The sequence below is a fragment of the Gambusia affinis genome, linkage group LG04 (assembly GCF_019740435.1).
Source record: "Gambusia affinis linkage group LG04, SWU_Gaff_1.0, whole genome shotgun sequence".
Classification (NCBI taxonomy): domain Eukaryota; kingdom Metazoa; phylum Chordata; class Actinopteri; order Cyprinodontiformes; family Poeciliidae; genus Gambusia; species Gambusia affinis.
Window position 1 is genome coordinate 2,856,689 of NC_057871.1, and position 19,474 is coordinate 2,876,162.

At 37.3% G+C, this 19,474-nt stretch overlaps 2 protein-coding genes across 5 annotated transcripts in view; one reads left to right on the top strand and one right to left on the bottom strand.

The window, feature by feature from the left end:
• Positions 1–791: 791 nt before the first annotated feature.
• anp32b (acidic (leucine-rich) nuclear phosphoprotein 32 family, member B) lies at positions 792–11,431 on the top strand. Of its 2 annotated transcripts, none has more exons than XM_044113383.1 (7): positions 792–1,330; positions 6,104–6,253; positions 6,334–6,456; positions 6,551–6,743; positions 9,585–9,709; positions 9,792–9,858; positions 10,695–11,431. In XM_044113383.1, exons 1-7 carry the CDS (start codon positions 1,277–1,279, stop codon positions 10,775–10,777), a joined length of 795 nt encoding a protein of 264 aa, XP_043969318.1. In that variant the 5' UTR covers positions 792–1,276; the 3' UTR covers positions 10,778–11,431. The 2 variants fall into 2 exon arrangements, with proteins under 2 accessions (XP_043969318.1, XP_043969319.1); XM_044113384.1 differs by having other exon boundaries at positions 10,698–11,431.
• Positions 11,432–13,975: 2,544 nt separating this feature from the next.
• coro2aa (coronin 2Aa) overlaps positions 13,976–19,474 on the bottom strand; it is a 37,215-nt gene continuing 31,716 nt past the window's right edge. For all 3 annotated transcript variants that reach the window (XM_044113380.1, XM_044113382.1, XM_044113381.1), the window contains exons 6-12: positions 17,744–17,860; positions 17,277–17,381; positions 17,097–17,193; positions 16,351–16,463; positions 16,162–16,252; positions 15,840–16,087; positions 13,976–14,968 (exon numbers count right to left, since the gene is read on the bottom strand). In XM_044113380.1, the coding sequence (XP_043969315.1) occupies positions 14,837–14,968; positions 15,840–16,087; positions 16,162–16,252; positions 16,351–16,463; positions 17,097–17,193; positions 17,277–17,381; positions 17,744–17,860 (903 nt within the window). In that variant the 3' untranslated portion in view covers positions 13,976–14,836. The remainder of the gene's footprint in view (positions 14,969–15,839; positions 16,088–16,161; positions 16,253–16,350; positions 16,464–17,096; positions 17,194–17,276; positions 17,382–17,743; positions 17,861–19,474) is intronic.

The window sequence follows — 19,474 nt, forward strand, 5'->3', positions numbered from 1 at the left end:
TATCAAAAATTTCATTTATTTTGGATCTCTTTAGAAGTTAAAGGTACAACCAATAAAATATTTTTATTTGCTTGAAAAATATACTGAAAGAATAAAAACAAAGCTGATTTGTGAAGTATTTGGATTCTACAAAAATCAATGTTTTTTAAAAAGAGCATTGAGGAAAATAATCTCTATTGGCTTTGATTGAGTGCATTTGGACTGATGACATCACAAGAGGCACCAGAATCAAGCAAATAGGCTGACATAGTAAACACTACAAAAAGAATTTAAATAAATGTCTTTAAAGGATTAATTTGATTAAAAAGGTAAGTCAAGATGAAAAAAGGAGATGAAAATTGACCAAAAAGAACCCTAACTATTAACTCGTTGCCATTTTGTACATTTTAGGTCTTTTTAATGTTGTAAACAATGTTTTCATACAAATTAATCATCAATTCATACCTGGTGAACACATAAAAAAGCAAAAGAACCAAACCAAAATACAAAAAGTCAGGAGAAGAATTAACAGACCTTGTAGTTTCAATACAATGTAACTATAACAAGAACAAGTCTTAGAACAAATGAATGAGCGCATTTCTTTAAAAATAAATGAAAGAGTTTACATTTAGAAAATCTATGAAAAAAACAAGGAATGATTCGATTTCCAAGTAAGAGGCAGAATTAAATGTAATTTGAGGCCCATTTTGGAAAATCTGGAGACAATTAAGACTTTTAAAAGCCTTTAAGTTGGAATTTAGCAAATTAAATGATGTCACTGGAAACATGCACACACGGGGGAGTCTGTTTCTTGAATTGGTAGATTTTATTTCTATTAAAAAGTGTTTTCACAACAAAAACAGTAAACGAAACAGAATACAGAGCATTTTACATGTGACAAACTACATCTAAAGTTCCCTCTGATTTATTTTACAGAAACATCTGGTTAGTATCTTTAAAAGAATTCTTTATTATTTAGATATTTGAACTTCTTCGCAGAAACCAGCTGCACCAGAGATCCATTTCATGGGGGCCGCGTCATGTTTTCTGACTGCATTGCCCCTTTCAGAGGCGATGGGCGGTTCGGGGCGGAGGGGGGCGCTGTTGAGCATATATTTTGTTTCAGTCCCGTTTCCCTCCATGGTTTCCCCTTCTCTCCGACTAACTTAGCGTTCGGCTCACTTCATTACACAGCCCTATATTCTCCCTCCATAAGGCGCATCTCTGCCGTTTTGGACTGAAGATCCCAGCAGAACCCGAGAGAGAGGAAAAAGTTTCACTTCCACAGGAGGAAAAGATGGACATGAAAAAGAGGATCCACTTGGAGCTAAGAAACAGGACACCGTCTGATGTGAGTCGTGCTTTTTTTAAAACCAACCCTTTAGTTTTCTGGCTAGCCCCTCGCTAATGGTGACCACATGGGTTTTCAGGCTGTGTTTTCTCCTTTGTAGCACAGAGTAAAAACAGTCGCATAACAAGCATTAATCCCTCGATACTGTTGCGGATTGGGCGTATTATTCAGGGGGGCAACGAGACGAGAAAAGCTTGATTCAATGGTCACTTTGAAACGGCGGTTCCCCCCCAGTTTGCTGACATTATTATTGCAGTGCTTTAACCGTTTCGGAGCCTCTTCGGTCGCCGCTGCACACACACGGCTCTAAACACAATCTGTAAACTTATTTCTGCTGCTTCCTTCGCCGCCGTTTGGCATGCACACGGCGCTATATTTTATACACTCATCGGAAGCCATGTTTGCTGCTAGCTCAACTGCTAAAAAGAGAGAGAGAAAGAAATCGGCGCTTTTTAAGCACACACTAATTCAGATTTCAGGAGCCTGGATGTTTAAAACGAGTTTAATTATCGGCGAAATCAAGAGTTGTGGCACTTAATGTTATATTTAACCAGCGAAAATAACAAAAAAAAAACCCACTTACACCTCGACTGTGGAACGATACTCTCCTCACACAGTAAATACAGTTTATACGAAATGCATAACCACTCCTATTTCTGATTTTTCTTAAATAGGCGTTAAAAAAGCTTAAGCCGTTACTATGTTTTAACGTAAATCTACAAAATCAACGCATGTTACAGGCTTTTGTGGTTACACAAACTGTATTTCGCCGCGAGACTCTGAAAACTGCCCGTGTTTTAAATGGAATCAGGCGCTGCCATTATTCGCGACCCAGCCAGCTAACTTAGGAATTTGTTCCCGCCATATTACCACGACGCCGAAGTTCGCTCGTGATTCGGAGATCCCTCGCGTAAAGGGCCATTTCACTTCAGTTAAGGCCACATTGGATGAGTTTTAGTTTTAAATCTAAAATGTTGATTCTAGCCAAACCTGGGCTGAATTATTCCACACTAAACAGAATTCTTGATTTGTTAAAAACTCAATGTATTTTTATACAGTTACATTCAAGATGGGATCCATGCATGAGTTAAATTAATAAATTGTACAATGGATTATTCATTAATCCATTGTACAAGTGGATTACAAATCTTGTAAAGATAGTTTAGGATGTTGTAGCATACTTGGAAGTAATTTATTTGAGAAAACACAAGCAAGGGCAGTATAATGCTTATTTCACATAATCTTTGAAATTAATTTGAAGCACTAGAACAACAGACTAGTCTATGAAACCCTGAAACATAGATACAGTTTTACATTTTTGGCATGTAGACCATCTCAGAGAATTTTTAGATTAAAAACCAAAACATTTCAAGTCAAACACAGATTGGATTATTCCACACAAAAGCCAGACTCATTGAAACTGATCTTTTGACCTGATCATTCATCAGTGCTTTCTTGTTTTCAGATTTAATTTACATTACACTCTTGTTAATCTGACAGTATCAATTTAAATTACACTGGAGTTTCTTACACTTAAGGAAAATTTAAAACACATTATCTTTGAAATCTGAATTGAGAAAAATAGCATTTTGATTTTTAAATATTAATCAAATGAAAATGTTTTAATAGGCTTTAAACATACAAAGCAAATTTGTTTTTAGGTCTTGCATATAGATTGTGAAATGATAATGCACATGGCTTATTTTTTGCTGTGTAGAGCAGACCACATCATGTTCATATCCAAAAATAGAACTTAGATTGATTTAAACTAAGGCTGGCTATCTAGATATGGATTCGTAACAAATCTTATAACATCTGAAACCCGTATTCAATTTGTGAAACTTCAAAAATTGGGTTTCCTTTCCCCCCTATTCAGAATGGTTTAATTTACCTATAGATCAAAGAATACAATACTTAAACAGGGTTTACTCTTTATTTATGATAAAGATAAATCATTTTTAATTCGCAAATGGAATAAAAGCTTCAAAAATTGACAGCTATATTTTCAGGCCATCAAATATATTAAGTCCAGGTTACTTCTAAAGCAGTGAAACAGCCCTTTACTCAACGAAGCTACAATTCGGAAGCAAACTTCAATGGTCGCCATATTGCCCCTTTTCTACATTAACCAAAGACAATATAATTTTATCCACTCATACACTTAAAATTACACGATTAGCTGTTGTGTCGATGAATATTAAAGCTAAAATTCACGTACGCAGCTAATCAAATTGACGTGTTGGCTTGGTGGCCGCCCCATAGACCGAGTCAGCCTGCCTGCGTGACACGGAGACCCGGTGCTCCGCGTTTCATGCGTGGGCAACCGAAAAACTCGACGGTCGGCGTTTCCACTCAAGCCACGCTTGCACTAAAGACATTTTTCAGGCATAAAAAGTGTTGTTTTGAGGATTAAATATCTGTAATCAGTCGTTCTAAACATCCCTTTCCGCCATTGAAGTGTTGGGAGAGCTGCATACTGTAGCTTTGGAGTCGCCATGTTGTCGCTCTGTCGTCTTTGAAGCCCTGGCAGAAAGGAACCGTCTCCATCTTTGTTTTTTTTTCCTCACTAATTTTCCGTTCTCTCTCCTTCGCAACTTCTATCTCAAAGCGAGTCGTTAAACAACCTGGGTTGTTCACTCGACGATGATGAATATTCCACTTTTACCCTCTTATTGAAAGCTGGTTTTATCGAAAATGGGTGAATCTTTTCGGGGGTGTGTTGGCAGTCCTTTTCCGTTGCTGTGGTGCTGCCTAATGGCGGGCGGTCTGTAGCAGCTGCTCTGCCGCTCCGCAGCGTTTATAAAAGGGGGCAATGGCTAGCTGTAGCCAGCTAGCTTACAAAAATCATTGCATTTGTCATTAGTGGCTGCATCAGCGAAGCCATAGCAAGCTACTGCTTTGCTCTGCTTGGGTTTTAAAAAAGGCAGACGGTTATCTGTGTCGTCTTGGAGAAGGACACGCACAGAAAGTCCTTTTAGGACCAGAAACGCCATTCATTTCGACGTTTTTCCCCTCTGCTAGTCCTGCTTTTCATTGTTTTTGTCCAACATTTAATTGCGCAACCAGTGTGAGTTCAAGCTGACTCAGACAAACTCCGCCTTTTGAGTTGTTTTTCTCATATTTAACGTTACAAAATGTCCCTGAAAGAATAATGAACTACACATGAATAGTTTTTTTTAAATTCTCATCCACCCTGTCTGTAGGCCGTTTTGATAAGTGTTTCATGAACAAAAAACATGTTTTTAAGCTTTATCCATATCCTATTGTAAAAGCAAAATACGTTGAAAAGTGCATGTCTTGATAATTGAAAATTATAGTGAAACAAATGAATAAATCTGGGTCCTCTAAGACAAAAAAATAACTAAATCTGATGTCAGATGTTAAAAACTATGTAAGATCCCACATTATTATTGTTCAATAATCAAATTTGAAGTCACCATTAAAAGGTTTTTATATTAAAAAACAATTATATTGATAGAATTAATATATTAAGCTTATTTAGTGACGGTTAATCTTTAGGCACTTTATTGTGGGGTTAATTTTATAAACAATGTAACCATGCTTTTTTCTATCTTTTTTCCCCAAATAAGGCATAAATGAAAACTGTCAGTCAGATCTAATTCAGGTGTATGGAAAAATGCATTTCTCTGTTTTGATAGGTTATTTCTTGATCATTTCTGTCATTTTCTTTCAAGAATGAACTGAGACTGAAATGACTACAGATGGCTAAATTGTGACTAAAACTAAAATATATCTAATCAAGACTGAATAAAACATTAAAATGTGTCATCAAGACTAACACTTTATCTGACAAATGGGTCAAATTTATAGCAATTTAAGTACAAATGAATTAGATTCAATAGTTGGATGTAGGTTAGAATTTTTGTACAACATTCAAGTGAAAACTAAATTTTACAACTAAAATTGCATCCCATTTCTATAGGCATGGACAGAGAATTGGCAATCAGTTGCTTATTATCAAATAGATTTAACTTTAAACATCTTTAGTGTGACTACCTTCTGTAAAAGGAGCAATTTTGTTAGTTTCTGGTTTAGAGGGAATATATCTGTGTGTTTGCAAAGTGGAGAAATATCAGCAGCAAATGTAGAGAAGCAGTTGCTGCCCTTCACTCTGGGAAGGGCCAAAACCTTTTTCCAAACTATTTGAAATTCATCAATCTACAGTGAGCTCACAGAAATTTCCAAAAACCCAGGAGCTTTACCTCAGACTCTGCAGGCCTCAGTTATGTTGTTGAATAATGAAACAACATGGTGAAAAAACAATGAACGGACAAAAAAAAAACTGCAATCAGTGTGTCTCTGCAACACAGAAATACTATATACTAACTGCCAAGCACAGTGGTGGAGGTGTCAGGCTATGGGCTTGTTGAGTAGCTACCTGCATTGAATGATTTGACCATAAACATGCTTGTATGCCAACATATTCTGGCATCTAAAATAGAAATTATGGTAATGAAAGATGTAAAATTAAACATTTCATTTGTTTTATTTTGAGTCTTGCTTAGATATATCTGGCCTTTTTAATATTTCTTTCATTTTTAAAAAATAAAGACAGTCACCCTGAGTGATGATGCAAACTGCATTATATTAGATGTTGGATGTTTTAGTCTGTAATGCTTCACTATATAATGACAAAAACATGTAAATTAATGTTTTACTCTATAAATCTCTTATTTTTTATTCCTAATGATTGACTTTTGTAGAATTCAGTAATAAAATTGATTAATAATTTTTTTTTAAATCTAATTTCAGGTACGAGAACTCGTCCTTGATAATTGTCGGTCGGTTGAAGGGAAAATCGAAGGCCTCACAGCCGAATTCGTCAACCTCGAATTCCTCAGTTTGATAAATGTCGGCCTAATCTCAGTGTCCAACCTGCCTAAACTAGCAAAACTGAAAAAGGTAAGATTTCACCATCACAGCTCCTTAACGTGAGATTGGCCGCCAGCTGGTGTTGACGTCTCTGTCTGCTTACCTTCCAGCTGGAGTTGAGCGACAACAGAATCAGCGGCGGCCTCGACGTCTTAGCAGAGAAACTCCCCAACCTCACACATCTAAACCTGAGCGGAAACAAATTGAAAGACATCAGCACGTTGGAACCGTTGGTATGTTTCTGTTCGCATAGAGCTTTTCTCCACTACACATTTCATATTACATGTTTATAAACTTCTTGTTTTGCTTTGTGTCCTTTGTCTGCAGAAAAAGCTGGAAAACCTGAAGAGTTTGGACCTGTTCAACTGTGAAGTAACGAACCTGAACGACTACAGAGAGAGCGTCTTCAAGCTGCTGCCTCAGCTCACCTACCTGGACGGCTACGACATGGAGGACAGAGAAGCCTCCGACTCTGACGGAGAAGTGGATGGAGACGGCGTGGATGACGATGAGGACGAAGGTATGAAGTTTTAAAATTTGTGTTCAAACAAAGTTTGAGTCTCTTATGGTGTTTTGGCACCGGATAGTTCGGTAGACTCGGTTTGTTTGGGGACCAAAATTGCAATACTGTTACATTTTCAGTTGATGTGGTTTGCTTTCACATTGCACTGTCAAACAAATCAAACCGTTAGAAAAAGCTGCTCCCCTCCTCGCCCATAGGGGCGCTGTACCAGGAACCACTGAAGGAAACATGTAAACCTCTGAAGAAGACAGTAGCTGTGTTTACATTTCAAATGTGCAAAAACCTTGTCAATATTTTGTTAACATAAAAAAAATACAATTAAAGTCACATGTGAATAAGTTTGCTCATGCGATAAGTCATTTAAAAAATATGCTGCTACCTCCTACCACTTCCTCCTACCACTTCCTGTCATCTTTGTCTTTTCGCCAGTAGTAATTTCCAGCTGTTGATCACATGCTAGTGTGGTACGAAAAACGTGTTTCCATAGAAGTTTTGCAAAACACACAAATTTTGATGCAGCTGAAAAACCACCTCATCGTAGCACAAAAAACTTTTATCAAAACAAAATTGGCACGTTTTCATTAAGCAGATTTATTTTTATAATTTCAATTCGCACATTTTTAAGGTCAATGTAAATGCAGCTATTGAGTGCAACTTTTTTCCTCACAAAATATGAACAAAAATGGAGTAGCATCAGATTTTAGTGGCTCTAGGATTTCTCTGTAGTCATTGGTATAAAAAGCGCTAGTGATAGAAACGGATGTTTGTTTTGGTTGTATTTACCCAAAATGCACTGCACTATAGTCCACTTCCAAATTGAAGCAGTTTCCGGTCCGCTTGGCGTTCACATATGCATTCCAATCAAACTAGAATTCACTTAAACTGAACCAAATCTTTGGTTTTTAGGCGGACTCGTGTTTGCTTTTATGCTGCTTTTCTGGTCGGCGTTACGAGTTTCGATTTCGGGTTCAAATCTCTCCAAACAAACCAGACTTTGTTGACAAATAAACTGGAGTTTAATTGAAGCGTATTAAACAGGGCTGGTGTGAACACACACTTGGTAGTGGCTGTTACAGGCTCCAGTTTGGACATATTTTTGTCCACTGGTTAGGTTTCTTGTAGACTTGTCAGAAAAAATCTGATTCAAATATAAAATTTGAAACTCACCTCCACTAATGTATAACTTCCGTCTCACCTTTGTTCTCTCTGTTGTCAGTTTAATAACTTGCTTATCTGATGATCATCATTGTTGAAGAGTCAAAGGGGGTGCAATTAAGATAGAAATAAATTAAAACATAAAGGTGTTGCATAGGAATGTGCTGATATAAATATTTGGGCCAATAAAGATGTCCGATATTTATATCGGACTTTTTAACAATCCTCTATAGGAAGTCTGATATTTATATCGGACGTCTTTATTGGGCGATATAAATATTGGTATATGTAGTGATATAAGATATCGCTACATTTCGGTAGATATCGTTACTGAAATGTAGTGGTATCTTATATGTTGCTGACATTGTTTCCCTGCTTCAGTTAGATACCCACAATCCTGTGCTGCATCACTATGACTCACATGACCAAAAAAATACCACATGACCAACAACCTCCCATCCCAGAAACATAAACAAGATGGAAAAAATCATGGATTGTTCACATCAACACAAAATTATCTGACATCAGCCAAAATAAAATATATCTTATATTTACTTTAGGCATATAATTTATGATATTTAGTGTGAATTAAAACTTTATATATGAAATGCTCTTATTTTTCAAACTTGATAGATCAGCCAGGATTTCTCTGCAGTCTAGAAAACATTTCTGTTGCAGATGTTTCTCCACATTCCATTTACATAACATCCATCTAATCTTATGATCGTCAATTCCATTTTTGTTTCCATATCTATTTCTGTAGGAATGTCTACTGTATACTCAGTGACTTTTCTGATTATACCTTTTAAATTTTAGTAGAAATGATGGAGACCCTGAAAATTGTTTTATTTATTAAGATTGCCTCTGAAACTACATCGCATCTACTCCAGCTTAAATTGACAATTATATTTATCCTATCTAAATTTAAGTAAAAACAGCTTATGGTAATTTGCCTAAATATTGTTTTTGTCAATGAATACACCTGAAACTGTTTTTAAATATGAACTTTTTGTTTGGAAAACATTTATTCAGCTCCGATGTAGAAAATGTTGCCTGTTTATAAGATGACAGAATATTAACTTTACGCATCAATGCAGACATAAAGCTTGAAGGCAGTTTGGTGTTGCTCACCACAAAATATAAAATAAAAGTATATAACGTCTCTGTTTTACAGTGTAGCATTCAGTAGATAAGGAAAATCTTTAATCTAGATTTCCCAGAAGGTTTCGGGGTATTTCCCCTGGTTTCCACTTGGGGGCCGGTTGAAATTTAGCACCAACAGCATTTAGCCTGTAATACAGCATTACTGCCTGCAGAATGATGCAGAAGGTCAGTATTTACAAAATGAGCTTTTAGAAATCTTAGATTTGTCATGTTAATTACTTAATTTAAAGGGGGTAAAATATTTGAATTTTGCAAATAAAATAAACTAACATTGTACATTATATGGAAAAAGTGATGAACCTGCATCTTTATTCCTGTTAATATCTTTAATGTGACCATTAGATGTTTAGTTACAGAAAAATTGCATTTAAAATAACGGAGAAGTTATAAAAACATCTCTTACTCTTTTTTTTTTTTTATGTGGTAGAGGTTTTTTGTTTGCTACTGTGTGGTGCATTCACTGACTGAAGGGAAAAATCAGGTTGAGTTTTACTTATTTCTTTTGTTTTATTTTTACAGAGGGAGAGGAGGAGGAAGACGAAGATGGGGAGGAGGAAGACTTTGATGAGGAGGATGATGATGAGGAAGATGAAGAGGAGGGAGAAGGAGAAGAGGATGATGAGGAAGTTAGTGGAGAAGAGGAGGTAAGAAAAACCCAAACAATCCCGATGGATTGTTTACATATAATGTGCTGCTTTTTTTAACTTGTAAATGTTTTTGATGAAGGACGATGAGTTCGGTCAGGATGGAGAGGTGGAAGATGAGGATGAAGATGAGGATGAAGACGAAGAGGGTGAGTAGCTATTTAAAGCTCATATTTACACAGACCGATGATGAAATCTGCACTAAGCAAAAGTTTTAATCAATATTTACTGACTGAAACAAAACTCTTTTTGTTATAAATATAATCCAAATTTTAGAAGCTCTTCTTCCTTTCTGGATTTAAAGTAGAAAATAACATCTGAAATTGCAAATGAACTAATTTTAAAAATGAAAATTTCTACTAGTTTTCACACAATGGTTACCTTCTAGCCCTGAGAATTGGTTAAAAAAATCAGTTTTTAAATAAAATTGAATAAGAAAATTTAAACAAATTTATTAAAAACAGCAACAGAAGCTTAATAAAAACTCTTAAATGATGTACGTCAAAGATCCAGAAATATTCAATTTGTATTTTGGGAAATCCCAAGTCTAGACTGTTTCTGAAAAGGAAAGGGAGGATTTTCTTCCACTAAACAAATTCTGAAAAAAATGTCCCTTAAGTGGGCAGAGCCAAGAAACGCATATGGACGTGACCACGCCCCCGGCGTCTCTGGCTCCGCCCATTGGGAAGTTTTGTTTGTGGAATTCAGTTTGTCTTCACTTTATGCAAAATATTAAATTTTACCAAACCCCAGTGGATGACTTCTACAAAATTATAAAACTTTACTCTCCTGGTGTGACACAGTTTGAACACTAGAGGGCGCTTGTTAAGAACAGAGCGTTGTCTGAATATGGAATATATATACACAAACATGAGGCCATGTTTGTGTATACATGGCCTGCAAAAAATAAAAATTTTTTTTGCATAATTAATTCTAGCTTTTCTTGCATTAGTTTGATGAAGTTTTTTGTGTATGTTCAACCCAGAAGCAGAAGCCGGGAAAGGCCAGAAGAGAAAGCGAGATGCAGAGGACGAAGACGACGATGAGGATGACGAAGACGACGATTAAACGCAAAACTGAAAACGAGAGCCTACCGAGTTTTTCCCTCTTTGACCCTCTCACAAACCCGAACGTCCACCCTCCAACAACTCGCACCGCCTTTTTAAACCGCGTCAACTTGTCCCTCCTTTTCCTTCCCCCAGCACTGCGCTCTTTTTACGAGCAAGACTGTACCGACGGGTGGGCCGAGTGGAGCTGCCCCCTCCCGCAATCCCCATCTTCTTTAATTTTTTTTTCTTCTTCTCCTTCTTCCCACACCAAGGAACTGAGAGCCACCTAACGCCCTCACTTCGCTCCCACCCGCAACCCCAGAGGTTCTCAGGCAGCCGACCACTCAGCATTCCACATTTCCACTGTCCATCCCTCTTTATGTATTCCCGTGTGAGGACTTTGGGACTGGTATCTAGTTTTGGGTCTGTGTTTTTAATATTTTGTTGGATTAATTTTTTTTTCCTTTTATTTTAAATTTTTTTTTGTTGTTGGGCTTATTATTTCCCTATTTTGTTTTCTGTTTTTTTCCCAATAAAATTATTGCTATAGCAGCTGTGCAACCAGCAGGCCATGGTTTTTAGTGTGGCGGCCTGTTGCACAAATCAAGGTTGTAGCTACATTTTTACTTTCTGTATGACAAAAAAAAACTTTGTAAATAAAATGTTAACATTTTTGGTTTTTCTTGTTCCCTGCTTTAATTTTCTGCTGCCTTTAAAATTAATAAGATTACAGATAGGATCAGTTTTCATTCAATATTATTGAATGAAAAGATACAAAAGCGTTTAAATACATTTTTAAAGGTGGAGGTATAATATAAAATATTTTAAAAAGTGTTAAATCATTGTTATTCCCTGACCAGAAACACACCTGAAGTTACTTTGATTATTTCATGCATGTTAGACAAATCCTTTAATCTGCCATAGCTACCATTCAGGGAGCGGAAGTGCATGGAAAGACGTTGGCCAGGCTAATCATCTAAGCCGACATCATGTAGGAAGTGGCCGATAACCGTCCTTTTCTATGGCCTTTTGGCAGTGACGTGCGGTCAGGGGAGGCAGGTGAGGCAGTGCCTCACCTGCCGTCATGGAAAGAAAGAAAATATATAATCATAAAGTAATTTAAATTGTTATATTCATCCGGTGGTTTGTACTAAAAATAATTTATTTTTCATGTAGCTTCACCAATTTCGATTTTTATTTGTTCAAAATCGCTGAATTTTCTTATTTTCCCATTCAAATGCTTGGAAGCGATGCCGGTGAGGCAGCAGCGAGCTCTGCCTCACCTTGGATTGCGCAACCCCTGGCTCTTAGCGCTGGCTGCTAAACGTAAGAGAGCATGTTGCTAAAATGGTTTAAACAAATTTAATATGTGAACTTATTTCCAATAATTTAGCTTATGTATATAATGTACAGTGCTTTTTGTCACCAAAGTGTGTTTGTGTAACGTGTTTAGTAATGAGCGATTATAAACGGCAGAGAACAGGTTCGAGGTGAGGCAGGCAGTTCTCTTGCCTCATGGCAGACAATATGGGGAACTGCCGAGTAAGTGACAGCGAGCTAGGCTAAACGATTCGGGAAGCAAGTCAAGTGCAGCGATAGATTATAATAGAGATAGTGATTTTTTTCCTCTCGCTTATCCCGACTTTCGACATGGATGACTACATTACAACACTAAAAAAGTTTTCTCAAGTGGACTTTCAATCGAAGCAGGAGATAATATGTGTGTTTTGTGAGCTACAGTTTGTATGTGTAAGGATGCAGAAGTGAAACATAACCTGTAAACTGCTGTCAATCTATGCATCTATTTGCAAATCTGATTCTGATGACGTCAGTGCCTCACCAGCTATGAACCTCACCGCACGTCACTGCCTTTTGGCATTCTTCAAGTCCTGCTGATGATACTAAACAAGAGGTGACTGCGATCTACCAGATAATCACAGATGGTGTGGGTAAATTGCATGATATACAAAAAACAAATAGACGTTAGCCCATCATTTGTCCCGTCAGCGGCCTTACCAGTTTTCTATACCAGCCGCCATTATAACGAAGGGACTTTTCTAGGACTTGTCAGTGCGCATGCGCAAACAACGGCGCTAAATGTAGCTAGGTAGCGAGTTGCCTCCAATTTTTAGCGCTAGGTTTTCTCTTAAACGTAAGAAAGAGGTATAAAAAGTAAACGGCTGTACCAAGTAAGAAGACAAAAACTTATCACTTTCAAATGGAATATAACAGAGTTATCAACATATTTATAAATAAAAGTTTTGCATTTTAGTCATTTTCAGGCTGAGAAAATGAGCCTCATATGTTGACTTTTTATAAGGGTACTTTAAAAAAAGGGCTGCAAAAACACCGTAAATTGCGGAAAAGTATGAGATTATGACAATATGTAGGAATTGTCAGATTCATAAAAACCAATCGAAGCAGACGAGTGTGAAGGTTTTGTCTTTGACATGGGACACAAAAATCCAGCAAAACTTATTCAAGATATAAACTGATTCATTAAAACAAAATGTTGGCCAGAGAGGATAAAGATCACATTTTAACTGTTTTGTTGCAACATCCTGCTATGTGCTGACGGGACACTGGCTCATTCGTTGAGTTTAGCAGCACATGTAACCCTTTGCTGACCATACATGATTCGCTGTATGAAAATAAAGTAGAGAGAAACAGTCTTCTTATATCCTGCATTAACAGTCTGATATTTCATTGAGTGTCCTAAAGAAGGTTGAACCTGAGAATTTAAATCAATAAATGGGTCAGAGTTAACAGGACATAAAATTAAATAAAAGCAACCAAAGTCTAACAAATTAAAAAAAGCTTACAGGAAAAATCTATTTTATTACTCTTTGTGATTCAAAACTTTTGTTTGGTGCCTTTTAGTAATCAATTCCCTGAATAATAATTTGTTAAAAAACAGACAAACTTGGAATATTTGTTTTGTATGAATTTGCTGCAATCCAGTGGCTTAAAACATGTAAGAAAACTATCAAGGAAAACAAAAAATATAGTTATATTAAATAAATTAGAACAGAATGTATTCCTCATTTACTAGATTAAAATCTTTAATTACATTAAGCATGGGCGTGCCGTGGCCATCGCGGGTTCGATTCCTACACTCGATATTTGCCGCATGTCTTTCCTTCTTTCCTGTCAGCCTACTTTCATATAAGGGACACTAAAGCCCACAAAAGAAATAAGCAGCTTTAGCTCACATTTCTGTATTAAAATGATTTTTTTATTGGTCTGGTGTAATTTTCTAATCCTCAAAATTTGTGTTTTTATTGACTAAGCAGAAAATCATAATCGAGACATCCCTGCTTATGTTACTTAAACCTCATCAGGAGCTTATTGTTCTTTGCAGATTTGGTGTTTTACCTTAAAACTCTCAAAATAAAAAAGATACCCAGCAAAAATTAAAGGAGACAACCATAAGTTAAGTTTTTCACAGCAAAAAAATAAAAACAGCATTTGGTTAATTTTCATCTTCATATATTTGCCAAATAAATCACATCCGGGGATTCAAATTCCTGATTAAAATGTGTATTCCCTGCCCATATTTTGAAATAAATATAAAAATTGGTGTTAAAACTCATACATGGCATCGGTTTCAGATTTTGTGTACACATTAAAATTAATCTGCTTCCAGATGATTTCAAAATAAAAGCTGGAATAAAGCGATCTGCGGTTTATAGAAAGGCAGAGCTCGGGTTCAACAGGCAGGTCATTCGTTTAACTCTTTCACATTCATTCACTTACAGCAGTTTAAATACAGGAGAAAAAATTTTTAAATCAAGCACAAAAAATAAATTCAGTGTTTTTGGCTCAGGCTCAAACATCTGTTAAAAAAGCTAAAAATATTACAGTAAACTTGCATAGCAGTGAAGTGTATAAAAGAAACGGGGCAAAGGTAAAAAGTTTATGTACACAAATAAAGAATATGTGCACCAAGTGTTGGCTGAAAGTCGATGTTTGAGTCTCGGGAGAGCCAGGAAGTTTTAAAGAACGAGGAGTTTCTGATTCCGAGATTTGAGCCAGTGTCCCGCTCAGCGCTGTGGGGAAACCAGGACGCTCGTAAAAGTTAGCTCTGCGTCTGGGAGTTCTTGATGTTCTTAATCTCCAGTTCGAGCTGCTTGACGTGCACCTCCCTCTGATTGAGGAGCTCCCTCAGCCGCCGGATCTCCTCCTGCTGCTTCAGGAACTTCAGACGCAGCTGCAGACACACAGAAAACACGAGGGAGAACGAAAGGATGTTTCAGCCACAGTGGGAATGAAATGAATCTCTGAAGTTGAAAGATTCCCAGTAAATCAAGTGTCAACAAAAGGCAAAAACCACAACACAAGCAAAAAGCCACAGCAGAAGTTATGCCAACATGTAATGCTAAAATGGACATTATGCTAAAACTGCTAGCATAATGGAAGTTATGCTAAAGTTGCTAGCATGACTTCTATTTTACCACTGACACCTGTATCATTTCTGCATGCACTACGAAATGTTAAATATTTCCATGTCATTCTGAAAATGTAGGTTTACAAAGCATAACATTTTTTTTATTTATATTAATTAGGCAACAGAATATTAAGTTTATGCACAAGTCATAAAATTATGTGATATTACGAGAACGTTGAACGAGAATGAAGCCGTAATATTACGAGAATAGTCATGATATTACGTATACTCATTACAACAATATGACCATTCTCATATTTTTATAACAGTCATAAGAATATTCTCATAATATCGTTTTATTCTAGAAATTCTGACTTTATTCTCATTATTTTGACTTCATTCTCAAATGACTTCTCTATTTTAGGACTCCATACTTCTTAATTTTCCTAGTGTAGCATAAATACTCTGTCGTTTTTGTAAAATACTATTTGCTATAAGAGGACTTGTTTTCCCAGACAATGTCATTTAGAAATGTAAATGTTTTTGTTTTTGGATTGTACAGCACTTTGTATCAACTGTGGTTGTTTTAAAGTGCTTTATAAATAAAGCTGGTATGGTATGGTATGGTATGTAAAGTGAAGTATAACTATTTGTTTTCAGCCTGGTTTTAAGTGTGTTTGGATATTAAACGCACCTCGTTTTCTGTCCTGGGAGGCGAGCAAAGTGCCAGGTCCTCCCCGTTGATCACAGGCGTTTGACCGCGGTCGTCTCCAACCAGGTCGCTCGTTTCTTTGGCTTCCTGTTGGTCCTGAATGTAGGAGAGCTGCAGCACTCCCGGCCGGCTCCGAGACCTGCGAGCGTCTACGGAGTTGGCCAGCGCCTTCGTCTCTGACGGAGGCTCCATCAGTTCACTCCCGGGCTTCAGAGACATGAGAATCGGTCCTAAACGGTTAAGACCAGGAGAACCATGAGCATTGATCTCATTAGATAATTAGCTGAATAAGAATGAGGCTGACCTTTATCGACGCCACTGAGCCACTCGTCTGCAGTCAGAGCTGGTCTGTTACTTGCTGTCATCGGATAGATGTCTTCCTGGTACGACTCAGACTAAAACAACAAAACAGACAGAATAAATAAAACCCAAAACACGGATGTTTCTCTTTATGTGATGTGTTTGAGGTCTGCGTAAATCTGAGTGCTCTCACCCTGCGGGGCACGATCATGGAAACGGGCTCAATGAGACTCTTGACTGTCACCACTTTGTAGAACCTGAAAACCTCACATGAGCTGACATCCAGGCCTCTCTTAGGCATCACTCCTGCAGCACAACAAAAACACAAACAGATTCAGGACAGCAGCTTTACTCCAATAACATCTGCTTATTAATTTAGATTAGTGCTGAAGCGATCGATAATCAATCGATTATTGAAATAATCAACTAATTTAGTAATCGATTAATTGTTAACTGGAATATACAGAAATGAGGCCATTTGCTGAAAGAACACAACTAAATATTTAGATTGTGAATTAAATATTTAGTTTGGAACACATTAAAACATTTTGAAAATATTTATTTCCTCCATTTTCCAATGAACACCCAATATGTTTTTCACCATGATATGGTAAATAAAGCAAATTATTGCTGATAAATTTTACTTTGTAACAAACGATGGCACCCAATACAACTTTTATTGGATCAAGCAATATTTCTTCTTTTCCAACCACCGGTCAAAGGTGAATTTAATAAATATTATGCTTGGCAGCGAACTCTGACAGTTTACCGGTAAGGATTTACGTCTCCCAACATGAGCCTGTTTGCAGCAACAGCGACGACCTGATTTGGTTATTCAAATAAGCAGCTTCATTTGCACAGCAGCTTTGCTTACAGGTGCCAAAGAGTCAACACCGCCTGGAAACTGTGGGGCTTGAGAAGTTGGAATGCGTTCCTTACCCATTCCTTTCTGAGGCGTGTGTGAGCGGTACTCCATCAGGTACTGGATGTACGGTTTTTCTGAGCTGATCTCATAGTACCTTATGCTTCCATCCCCCTAAAAACAACAGAAAACTTGCAACTTTTTAAGGAATTTAGCACCAGATGTGATTTTTGTCTGGGTTTATGAATCTTGTTTACCTTCCCAGCAAGGTAGAGCATGTGTGTGTCAGGATCGTAGAACGGGAACAGAAGACCTGAGGATCCATCCAGGTTCTCCTCCAATAAAGGCGTCGACAGGTCGTCCTGGAAACCAACGAAGATTAAAACATCGGTTAAAAAACCCAACATGAAAGTTATGTAAACAGACAGAAAAATCCACCCTGATATCAAAACACGATCAGTTTAATCCATGGAATTAAAAACCAAGAGCTCAATCCCTAATCCACACTTTGCCTGTGCACAACATTAGTTTGGCCACCAGATGGCAGAGTTATGTTTAACACAGCAGCTCCACATGAAGGTTTTTAAAACAAACAAAATCTGCATCTTCAGAAGGAAAATCCTAAATAAATCTAGATCCCAGAGAGTTTATTATTAGAATAGAAAAAAGTGCATGTTTTGCATTAATGTTTGATTTATTTTTGTACTATTTCAGTTCCACTCACCTGATCCCACAGGACAATCTGTCGACTGTTGTAGCGTGACGTGCCGGCTGTGAAGATCATCTTCATGTTTCCTAAAATCAGCACCTTACTGGCTTTGTGTGTCTTGCAGCTTCCTTCCTGCAAATAAACATGAATCTCAGGGTAAATAGAAGTAGGAGATTCAGTTGCATTTAAAACTCAATGTCATTACTTTACACTTATACATATTTTTATATATTTAAATGGTGAAATCACTGTGCAAAACTGTTAAGCCAAAGCTTATATCTTTGTGTCAAAGCAACACTTTCTTTCAATCCTTTGGATTTTAGTTGATTCTATTAGATCGCTTGTTTGCAAAGTCCTTGTAAATAATCACATGTATTGAAAATATGATACAAAATCCATTAATTTAAATGCAAATTCCTGCAGCTGTTTGCAGCATTCAGCTTTTGGGTTTTTAGGAATCAACTTCATGCATCTAAAATACAGTTTCCTCTCTGTTAAACCCTACTATCTTTGGTATTTTTATTTGATAGGGATGAAGAAACTGGAACAGGTTAGTGATAAAGAGTCCTAAGTCAAGGTATTTTGTATTGATAAGAATCAGCTTCATGCAGACAGTTTTTAAAAATCACAATTGTGCAAACAGTTTGGTTTGCACAGCTTGCAAAACTGCGTGACAGTGGACCTTTGCCTGTTCGTGGTTCAGTAGTCATGGATTTTTCTGTTGAACGCAACTCCAGAGCTTGGGAAGCTGAAATTCCTGCAATGCTACTTGAACGCTATTTGCTGGTGTTTGCAAAGCAGCCAATCCAGGAGTGGCATTTATTTTCCTTGGCGTTGATTGACTGAACCATCAAGAGTGGAAATAAGGAAGATTGAGGATGCTAGCTTCTGCTGTAATGCCAAAATGGTCTGCATTGTGTGTATTAATGCATATTTAGATATATTTGTTGTTTGGAGTATTAAAATAGGCATTTAGGCAGAACTGCACATAAAGCCCAGTTTTAGTCAAAAACACTAAAAGTTCCTTAATTTCAAAGTAAAATGAGAAAGTTCTTTTTCAATCAACACCGACATTCAGAACAAAATAACATGACACTTATGTAAAAAAACAACTAATATCTCTTTGACTCCTGCTGGTGAGCTCAAGGCCTGCGGTGCCGAGTTGGGATCCGGTCCAGGACAAAAGGTGTCAGTTTTGGCCGCGTGGCGCTGAAACTGCTGGGAGGAAGGGAAAAGAGAGGAGGGGAATCTCCCGCTTTGGCTCAGCTGTGAGATCACTGCACAGCAAAATAAAGAGCCATAGTCCTACACGTATATAAAAAATATATTCTGCAGCCAAACTAACCTGAACCATTTACAACGGGTGTGAGAGAAACGAGTGAAAGATACCGCCAGTGGTGGGAAAGAGCAAGAGATAATTCCAATGAGGTGTGGGATTTCCCCTCGTCTGTGTGGGGAAATGTCGGGTACCTGATTAGATCGTAGGAAACCGATCAGATCCGACACTGGAGTGAGTCTGCTGTGGCTGGTTGAAACTGGGCTGAAATGATCCGGCTTTTCTGAAATTATTTTGGGCTCTTCTTGTCTAAGAGACTTCCAAAAATTTGTATTTCCTACATTTAAGGAGGAAAAAGATTTAACATGACACTTGCATGGCCCTTTCTACTTTATTCCCCAGAAATGCTGAATTGGACCCAAAGCAGTTGTTTCGAGAGATTACAGGTCTGCACCAAATTTCATAAACCT